The sequence below is a fragment of the Myotis brandtii genome, unplaced genomic scaffold, assembly GCF_000412655.1.
Source record: "Myotis brandtii unplaced genomic scaffold, ASM41265v1 scaffold199, whole genome shotgun sequence".
Taxonomy (NCBI): domain Eukaryota; kingdom Metazoa; phylum Chordata; class Mammalia; order Chiroptera; family Vespertilionidae; genus Myotis; species Myotis brandtii.
Genome location: NW_005357414.1, coordinates 4,814,399 through 4,825,466, shown reverse-complemented (window position 1 = coordinate 4,825,466; position 11,068 = coordinate 4,814,399). Strand labels below are relative to the sequence as shown.

At 37.5% G+C, this 11,068-nt stretch overlaps 1 protein-coding gene across 3 annotated transcripts in view; it reads right to left on the bottom strand.

The window, feature by feature from the left end:
- Positions 1–1,398: 1,398 nt before the first annotated feature.
- LOC106725928 (nuclear pore glycoprotein p62-like) overlaps positions 1,399–11,068 on the bottom strand; it is a 69,913-nt gene continuing 60,243 nt past the window's right edge. The window contains exons 5-6 of one of the 3 annotated variants that reach the window (XM_014538843.1): positions 3,004–3,154; positions 1,399–1,432 (exon numbers count right to left, since the gene is read on the bottom strand). In XM_014538843.1, the coding sequence (XP_014394329.1) occupies positions 1,429–1,432; positions 3,004–3,154 (155 nt within the window). In that variant the 3' untranslated portion in view covers positions 1,399–1,428. Of the gene's footprint in view, positions 1,433–2,982; positions 3,155–10,064; positions 10,128–11,068 lie in introns of those variants that run through there. The other 2 variants (XM_014538842.1, XR_001361936.1) reach the window with 2 other exon arrangements.

Genomic DNA, 11,068 nt, shown 5'->3' with positions numbered 1-11,068 from the left:
AACAAACCCCCCCCCCCCCTCCCGCCCCTCCTCCCAAGGCAATTTAGAGATTCATCAGAGCTGCCATTTCCACCGTGGTCCAGAGTGTAAGAGCCCAGGGGCAGAGCAGTTTCAAAGGATGAAGCTGCCTTTCTGGTTCAGGAGTCAGGGGTCCTCCCCCCACACACACAGAAAGCCACAGCATGGGTAGCACCCTGCCAAACTGTGAGGGTGATATTGCTACCCAAATTGAGTCTGGAAGGCAGAGCACCAAGCCAAAGAGGATTATTTTTAAGTGTTAAGGTCTAATGGAATTTGCCTTGTTAGATTTTGGACATATATGACACCCAATATCCCTGCTTTCTTTATATTTCTCTTTTTTGGAATAGGAATGTATTTCTAATGCCTAGCATTATATGTTGGAAGCACATAATTTGTTTGGTTTCACAGGTTTACAGCTGGAGGGAAATTTTGCCTTGGGGTGAATCATACCTCGAACCTCATCCATGTTTGATATTTTTAAGTATATGGATTTTTAATTGAATTTATTGGGGTGACATTGGTCAATAAAATTATATGGGTTTCAGGTGTACAGTTTTATAATACATTTTCTGTATATTGTATTGCATGTTCACCACCCCAATTCAAGTCTCCTTCCATCAACATTTATTCCTTTTTACACTCTTCTACCTCCCCCACTCACCCTCTGGTAATCACCATACTGTTGTCTGTGTTTATGAGTTTTTTCTTTGCTTAATCCCTTCACCTTTTCTACCCAGCTCTCCCAGTGCCTTTCTCCTCTGACAGCTGTCAGTCTGTTTTCTGTACCTATGAGTCTGTTTCTATAATGTTTGTTGGTTTATTTTGTTTATTAGATTTTTATTATATTGAGATGAGACTTTGGACATAGATTTCAGAGTTGATGCTGGAATCAATTAAGACTTTCTAAACTTCTCCCACACTCCAGCCAAGGGTAAGTGTCTGTATCTGAAAGGTCCTATGCACTAGGCTCAATGAAGAAAGGCACAAGCCACAGAGCCCGGAGAGGCTGCACCTCTGTGCGCTCCTCCCCTGCCGGCACTCTTCAGCCTTTCCTGACTGTGGACCCAGATCTAGAATCCCCTGTGAGGGGGGAAAGGCTGCGCCTCTGCGCGCTATTCTGCTGGCACTCCTCAGCCTTTCCTGATTGTGGACCCAGATCTAGAATCCCCTGCCAACCAGCAGTTCTGGGCACCTTCCACTGGGCCCGTCCCAAGGGACACGGCCCAAGCCCGTGCAGTGTGGATTCCCTCTGATCCTCAGGGCTCAGAATTCTGGCCGATTATCCTTCCCAGAGCCTTGATTTTACCTTTCTCTGGGAGTCCTCTGCCTTTCCAGGCTGCAAACTGTCTTCCAGCTGAATCTCCTCTGCCAAGTCAGGCTGGATGTTACTCGTTTCAGCTGCTCACTCTATCTGCTCCGGGACAAGGCACAGGACACGTCCATCTGTACCGCCGCCATTTTGTCTCTCTCCTCTTGTTCATTTATTTTTATTTTTAGATTCAATTGTTGATAGATATGCGTTTGTTGCCACTTTATAGAACCTATATTTTCTACATTATTTTGTTTTTGTGTTGTTTCTATTTTTTTCTTTCTTCTTTTTTCAACATTATTTTAAATAGTTAATTCACTCCCTGTTTTAAAAAATCAAAAGAAAAAAAATTGCACAGTGAAAAAAATGTTCAATATCATTATTCAGCAGGAAAACATAAATTAAAACCACAATGAGATATCTTTATATCTATTAGAAGGTTTAAAATAAAAAAATAATGACAACAAATCCTGGCAAGAATGTGAGCAAACTGAATCCCTCATACATTGCTGTTGGACATGGAATATGGCACAGCCATTCTGAAAATGAACTTGGCAGTTTCTTAAAAAAATAAACATGCACCTCCCACCTTACCTATCAACTATACTCCTGGGCATTTATCTCAGAGAAATAGACTAGGTTTACAAAAAAGTGTGCACAATGTTCATTAAAGTTTTATTCATAATTGTCCCAAGCTGGAACCAACCTAGATGTCCATGAATAGGTGAACAGTTATACAAACCATGGTACATCCACAATACCATGGAATACTACTGAGAAATAAAAAAGAACAAATTATTGATGCATGTGACAACTTTATCTGAAGGAATTATGCCTACTGAAAGAAACTAATATCTAAACATCGAATACTGTGTGTGATTCCATTTGAATAGCATTTCTAAAAATGTCAAGATTACAGAAATAGAGAACAGATTAATTGTTGCCCAGGCTCAGGGAAAGGAGGGTTGTGAGTGTGGCTATAAAGGGGTAACAGGAGGGATCCTTGTGGTGATGGAACTGTTCTGTTATCTTGACTGTATCAATGTCAATATCCTACATGTGATATTGTAGTAGAGTTATTATTGGGGGAAACTGGGTACAAAGATATAGATTTTTTTGTATTATTTCTTAGAGATACATGTGTATCTACAATTATCTCAAAATAAAAAGTTAATAAAAAACAAGGACAATTAGAGAGGAATATGACATAGACTGTAAGAATACAGGCATTGGAGTTTGACTGCTTGAATTTTAATCTTGGCTCAACCATTACCAAATGTGTGATCAGGAACAGATTGTAAAATCTCTATGTGCTCCAGTTTTCTCATCTATAAAATGGAAACAAAAATAGTGCCTATCTCATAGGGTTACTGTGAGGATTAAATATGATATTTATAAAGCATTGTCAAATTACTAAACATATAGTAATTATACAATAAATGTTAGCTATTATTACTAATAGCAATAATTTTATTATAATGGCATTCAAGGACAAAAGTATCCTGTTAGTTGTTCAACTTCCTAAACTACAAAAATCCTTTCTCTAACATCTTCTTCAACTCTTGAGTCATTTACTTAATTTTCAAACACTATTCCAAAGCTTCACAAACAAATTATACCTGTACATGATAAATAAAATTAAACTCACACACATTTTCAAATAACAGGCTTACTTAAGAGTCGAAGTTAAAGGTATAGAAGCCAAACTGACTGGAAGAGTGTACTTAATCCCAGTTGCTATCAGTGGTTTTCGACTGAAGGTAAATTCACTAGTGGTTGTGGTGGTGTTGGTAGTGGTGGTGGTGGTAGTTGTTGATGGTATAGCTGGAAAATAAAATGTATAATGTCAGTAGGAAATGAGAAACTTTTATTTAGTCCTTGATGATTCAGGACAAAAACTATAATAGAAGCATATTTGTTGTTGTTTTTTGTGTGTGTTTGTTTTTTTTGTGGTTTTTTTTTGCAAAACTCCCAAAGTCTTGACTCTATTTAAAAATGTTTTCATTGAATATCTTTCACGCAAATGGAAAGGAAAAGAAAGCTGGGGTAGCAATACTTATATCGGACAAAATACATCTCAAAGTGAAGGCCATAACCAGAGATAAGGAAGGCCACTTCATAATACTAAAGGGATCAATACAACAAGAAGATATAACCCTGGTAAACATATATGCACCCAATGCAGGAGCACCCAAATTCATAAAAAAAACTCCTGGAAGATATCAAAGGAGAGATCGACAACAATACAATCATAGTAGGGGACTTTAATACACCACTGACACCACTGGATAAGCCCGCTAGACAAACAATCAGCAAAGAAACAGCAATCCTAAATGACTCACTAGATCAGATGGACTTAATTGACATCTTCAGAACACTTCACCCCAAAGCCATGGAATATACATTCCTCTCAGGTGCTCATGGGACATATTCAAAAATAGACCACATATTGGGTCACAAGCAAAGTCTCCACAAATTCAAGAAGATTGAAATCATAAAAAGCTTCTTCTCAGACCACGATGGCATAATGTTAGAAATAAACTACAATAAAAACAACCCAAAATACTCAAACACTTGGAAGCTGAATAGCATGTTATTAAATATTGATTGGGTTACCAATGACATCAAAGAAGAAATTAAAAACATCCTGGAAACTAATGACAATGAAAACACAACAATCCAAAACCTATGGGACACAATGAAAGCAGTCCTGAGAGGGAAGTTTATAGCTCTACAGGCCTACCTCAAAAAACAAGAAAAAATGGTAGTAAATCATCTAACTCTACAACTCAAAGAATTAGAAAGAGAGCAACAAGAAAACCCCAGAGTGAGCAGAAGGAAGGAGATAATAAAGATTAGAGCAGAAATAAATGACATAGAGACCAAAAAAACAATACAGAAAATCAATGAAACCAAGAGCTGGTTCTTTGAAAGGATAAACAAGATCGACAAACCTCTAGCCAGGCTCACCAAGAAGCAAAGAGAGAGGACCCAAATAAACCAAATCAGAAACGATAGAGGCGAAATAACAACAGACCCCACAGAAATACAAATGATTGTTAAACAATACTATGGACAGCTCTACTCCAACAAACTAGACAACCTGGAGGAAATGGACAAATTCCTAGGAAAATACAACATTCCAAAACTCAATCAGGAAGAATCTAAAAATCTCAATAGGCCAATAACTATGGAAGAAATTGAAGCAGTCATCAAAAAGCTCCCAGCAAACAAAAGCCCAGGACCAGATGGCTTCTCAGGGGAGTTTTACCAAACTTTCAAGGAAGAACTAAAACCTATCCTCCTCAGACTACTACAAAAAATTCAGGAGGAAGGAACACTTCCAAGCTCATTCTATGAAGCCAGCATCACCCTAATACCAAAACCAGGTAAAGACAACACAATGAAAGAGAATTACAGGCCAATATCCCTCATGAACATAGATGCCAAAATCCTCAACAAAATCTTAGCAAATCGGATCCAACAGTACATCAGAAAGATCATACACCATGACCAAGTAGGATTTATCCCAGGAATGCAAGGATGGTACAACATCCGTAAATCAATAAACGTAATACATCACATAAACAAATTGAAAGAAAAAAACCACATGGTCATATCAATTGATGCAGAAAAAGCATTCGACAAAATCCAACACCCATTTTTGATAAAAACTCTCAGCAAGGTGGGAATAGAAGGATCATACCTCAACATAATAAAAGCCATATATGACAGGCCCACAGCCAACATCATACTCAATGGACAAAAACTAACACCATTTCCCCTAAGAACAGGAACAAGACAGGGATGCCCACTCTCGCCACTCCTCTTCAACATAGTCCTGGAAGTATTAGCCATTGCAATTAGACAAGAAGAAGAAATAAAAGGCATCCAAATTGGAAAAGAGGAAGTAAAACTGTCCTTATTTGCAGACGACATGATATTATACATACAAAACCCTAGAGACTCCATCAAAAAACTACTAGACTTAATACATGAATTTGGCAATGTAGCAGGATACAAAATTAACCCCAAGAAATCTGAGGCATTTCTATACACCAATAGTGAACTTTCAGAAAGAGAGATTATAAAAACAATCCCATTTACCATCGCACCAAAAAAATTAAGCTACCTAGGAATAAACTTAACTAAAGAGGTAAAAGACCTCTACTCAGAAAACTACAGGACATTGAAAAAAGAGATAGAGGAAGACATAAAGAGATGGAAGAACATACCATGTTCTTGGATTGGTAGAATCAACATCATTAAAATGTCCATACTACCCAAAGCAATCTATAAATTCAACGCACTTCCCATTAAAATACCAATGGCCTACTTCAAAGATCTAGAACGAACTCTCCAAAAATTCATCTGGAATAAAAAAAGACCCCGAATAGCTGCAGCGATCCTGAGAAAGAACAAAGTAGGTGGGATCTCAATGCCAGATATCAAGCTGTATTACAAAGCCACTGTTCTCAAAACTGCCTGGTACTGGCACAAGAACAGACATATAGATCAGTGGAATAGAATAGAGAGTCCAGAAATTAGCCCGAACCAATATGCTCAATTAATATTTGACAAAGGAGGCAAGAACATACAATGGAGCCAAGATAGTCTCTTCAATAAATGGTGTTGGGAAAATTGGACAGATATATGCAAGAAAATGAAACTAGACCACCAACTTACACCATACACAAGAATAAACTCAAAATGGATAAAGGACTTAAATGTACGACAGGAAACCATAAAAATTCTAGAAGAATCCAAAGGCAACAAAATCTCAGACATATGCCAAAGCAATTTCTTCACTGATACAGCTCCTAGGGCAGTTGAAACTAAAGAGAAAATGAACAAATGGGACTACATCAAAATAAAAAGCTTCTGCACAGCAAAAGAAACCATCAACAAAACAACAAGAAAACCCACTGCGTGGGAAAACATATTTGCCAACGTCATATCTGATAAGGGCCTAATCTCCAAAATTTATAGGGAACTCATACAACTTAACAAAAAGAAGATAAACAATCCAATCAAAAAATGGGCAAAGGATCTAAATAGACACCTTTCAAAAGAGGACATTCAGAAAGCCAAGAGACATATGAAAACATGCTCAAAGTCACTAATCATCCGAGAGATGCAAATCAAAACAACAATGAGGTACCATCTCACACCTGTCAGAATGGCTATCATCAACAAATCAACAAACGACAAGTGCTGGAGAGGATGTGGAGAAAAAGGAACACTTGTGCACTGCTGGTGGGAATGCAGACTGGTGCAGCCACTATGGAAGACAGTATGGAGTTTCCTCAAAAAACAAAACATGGAACTCCCATTTGACCCTGTGATCCCACTTCTAGGAATATATCCCAAGAAACCAGAAACACCAATCAGAAAGGATATGTGCACCCATATGTTCATAGCAGCACAATTCACCATAGCTAAGATCTGGAAACAGCCTAAGTGCCCATCAGTAGATGAATGGATTAGAAAACTGTGGTACATCTACACGATGGAATACTATGCTGCTGTAAAAAAGAAGGAACTCTTACCATTTGCAACAGCATGGATGGAACTGGAGAGCATTATGCACACACACACACACACACACACACACACGTCAAATCATAAAACCAAAGCCCCAAACAAAGAGAGACACTTGGTGCATATTTAGATTAGATTCATACACCAGGGTGAATAACACATTTTATTTTATTTTTTAAAACCTCCTGAAAAAAAATGTTTTCATTGATTTCAGAGAAAGAGGAGAGGGAGAAATATCAATGTGAAAGAGAAATGAGAGAGAAACCACTGGCTGGTTAAAAAGAATAATAAAAAAAATAAAATAAAATAAAAATGGGCAAAGGACCTGAAAAAAAATGTTTTCATTGATTTCAGAGAAAGAGGAGAGGGAGAAATATCAATGTGAAAGAGAAATGAGAGAGAAATATCCACTGGCTGCCTCCTACAGGACCTCTACTGTGGATCAAGCCTGCTCACTATTGGGGATCAAGCCCGCAGCCTAGGCATCTGCCCTGACCAGGAATCGAACCTGCAACCCTTTTGGTGCATGGGACGATGCCCAACCAGCTAAGCCACACCAGCCATGGCTATAGAAGCATTTTTGAAAAATGTGAGTTAAACTCAAAGTTGTATGCACTTAAATTCAATGTTGTAATATGAAGTGATATATGGCAGGCCAGGTATTTGGATTAACCTTCCCACTGAAAACTAAAACTCCTGGATAAATTCATAGAAAAAGAAAATTTACAATCAACCATATCTATGACCATTAAAGAAATTGAATTAATCCTCAAAACTCTTCCCATAAAGAAAACTTCAGACCCAGATGACCTCACTAGTAAGTTCTACTAAATTTTCAAAGAAAGAAGACTTGCAATCGTACACAAACTCTCTGTACATCATCTATCTTTGCATACTTACATGAATACATCTGTGTAATTAATTTCTAGAAATGATATTGCTGAAGCAAATGGCCAGCATGCTCTAAATTTTAATATATCTTGGCATATTGCCCTATGAAAAAGATTTGCCAATTTACATTCCTATCAATAGGAAGGGGTACTTATTGATACCCTTACATCATAGCCCATACAAGGCATACATCTTTGCCAATCTGATAGATAAAAGCTTCTCACAGTTTTGTCTACAGCACAGACCTCTCACCTATGTATCTTTTTCTATTGCATCTTTACTAGATTGCCCTGTCCAATGTAGATGAAATCCTCAGTATACATCATGACCTAACTCAAAATTTTCCTTCCCCCTGTTTATTGACCACTTATCATCTAATAATCGTTATCTCTTGGTTTCCTGAACTTCTATAACACTTTTGCTTTTTCCTAAACACTAAACACCTAAAGAACAATGCTCAGCCCACAGGTGTGGCTCCTTATGGGCTCGATTCCCAGACAGGGTGTACAGGAAGCAGCTAATCGATGATGTTTCTCTCTCATTGATGTTTCTATCTCTCTACCTCTCTCTAAAAATCAATTAAAAACATATTTTAAAAAATAACAATTTTCAGAACACTGTGGCTGGGGAGACTGGAAATGTTTTCTTCCTTTTGGTTCTGTGTATTTTTCTAATGTTGTTATAGTTAAATGCTGCTTCTATAACAAAAATGTTTTAAAATATACTATAACATTAGCCTTGATTTCCCCATTAGCAATATTTTCAGGTTAACAGATGCACTAGATAATGCCAACATGGCCTGACTATTTTAAGGGAAACTGGCCTACTCTATTCCTGCTGAGGGCTCAGGCTCATATTTTATTCCATCAACTCTGTCCTTTGATCCTGGTTCACAGTTGACTGGGACAAGGATGAACATCTACGGTAAAATACAGGAAGTCATCCTATGTGCTACCGGCAGCCTATGAGAAGGTGTGGCATAAAGAGATGTAGCCAAAAAGGGATAAGATGGGTCAGAATCTTATCTTTAAAAATTCAGAACTATAGAAACAACCAGACTATATGTAGAAATATGGAATAATTTCCAGAAATACAGCATGGAAAACATTAGACTTTAGCAGAAATTTGGAAATATTTGCAAAAGTGTAGAAAGAATCAGTCCTATAAGTAGAGGGAGTTGAAAGGACTGTTAGAGGAAGAACATGAAGTAGAATTAAGGGGCCATGAACAAGTAAAAATTAAGAATAAACTAAAACAGTAAGGCAGAAAAAGTGGTAAGAAAACCAATGGGAAGTTATAAAAAAGAAGACAAAGGACAGTAACTGAATTATGTACATGCAATATTAGATTCAGGAGGTCCCTAAGGCTGCCTTTAGAACACCTTGAAGTGCCACGATAATACCTGTATTAGATTTCCACAAGATTCCATTTGCCTTTTGGCCATAGGATCCTTACAATAATTTCCCCTATTCTTCATGTTAGTCTTTGGGAGGATGGAATGAGTGCCACAGGGGAAGACCATGCCCAATCATAAAGGTTCCTTGTGATTACTATCCATCAAAAACACTGGAGACACTACAGATTGGATCCTGTGTGGCATTCTTTATAGCCATATGTCATCGTGTTCTTCATCTGAGAATAATAATCTTATATAAAAAATCCTTCCCCAGAAATGCTGAAAAATTAATGACACTATTAAAGAGACCCTCCCTTTAATAATTAATTTATCCAAACACTGGGTAACTACCAAATTCAAACACAAGAACAATTAAGGAAAAATGAGTCTTGTACCTGAAACTATTATAATATGGTATACCAATTATATTGAAGTTAACCATTTTAAATAACAAAACAGAAAATGAAACATTATAAAGGAGCTTATCTTTACCCAAAGAAAATTTTTTTAAAAGTAATCTAGATTAATAAAAATAATTCAGTCTACACACAGACAAAAAAGGTAATCTATATTTATTGAGGTGATCACTTTGTAAGTTATATAAGTGTCTAATCACCATTGTACTGAAGCTAATATAATATTTTAATTTTCTATAGAAAAAAAAGTAATCTGCATTTCTTGACATGGACAGATATCCAAAGAGGAAAGGCAAATTCTAAGATTGTGTGTGTATTCCATCTTTGTAAAACAAATACATTTAATGTATGTTTGTATGTGTTTGGAAAAAGGCTGGAAAGATAAAAACCAAACTGTTCTCTCTACATATATGTTTATACGCATGTGTATATGGTTTTTATAATTAAAAAAGTAACATGTAACATCCCTACCTTTAAAGAAACGGATACACAGGCCAATAAAACACCTTCTGGAGATGTTAAATAATACCTTCAATAAATTAATACCTGTCAACTTCAATATAAATGAATCTTGAGTCATAAAAAATGGTATGATTATTTAAACACATTTATACAGTATTTATCTTTGTTTCTTTTTTATGCTATCTTATGTAGGTATAAATTAGCTCTGGCATAAGACATAATATTTAAAGAAGCAATGGATTTGAGAATGAAGGTTCTATCACAGTCTGATTTTACAAACTACAACTTTGGTCTTAACTAAATATAGTCAGCTCTATATATCTGTGTAGTAAAAGGAAATCACAATTCTATAACTAACAAAATAATTGCATACCAAACTTGGATTTACATCTAAATAAATCTCATTCTGATGGCCTTAAAATCTACACTAATAAAAGACAAAGATGCTAATTGACCATACCTTCGCTACGCCCTAAGCCACACCCACCAGCCAATCAGAGCAACTATATGCAAATTAACCCAACCAAGATGGCGGCCGGCAGCCACAGAGCTGGAGCAAGCAGGAGGCTTGGTTGCCCCAATGATGGAGGAAGCCAAGCTTCCCGCCTGCTGCAGCCCAGCTCTGAACTCCACTCAAAGCAACAAAGTTTCAATTATAGAAGATAAATAAACCCCAGATACCTGCTCTCAGCCGGCCATGGCCACAGAGCTGGAGCGAGCAGGAGGCGTGGGTTGCCCCTGGCGATGGAGGAAGCAAAGCTTCCCTCCCGCCTGCCCTGGCCGGCTCTGAGCTCCTCTCAAGGCTACAAAGTTTCAATTGTAGAAGGAAAATAAATCCCAGAATAAAAAAAAAAGAAAAAAGGAGAGGCTGGGAGCTTCCATCGCTGGAGGGGTTTGGCCAGGCTGAAAAAGGCCCTCAGCCCCTCACCCAGACTGGCCAGGCACCCTAGTGGGGACCCCTACCCTGATCCAGGACACTCTTCAGGGCAAACCAGCCAGCCCCCACCCATGCACCAGGCCTCTATCCTATAT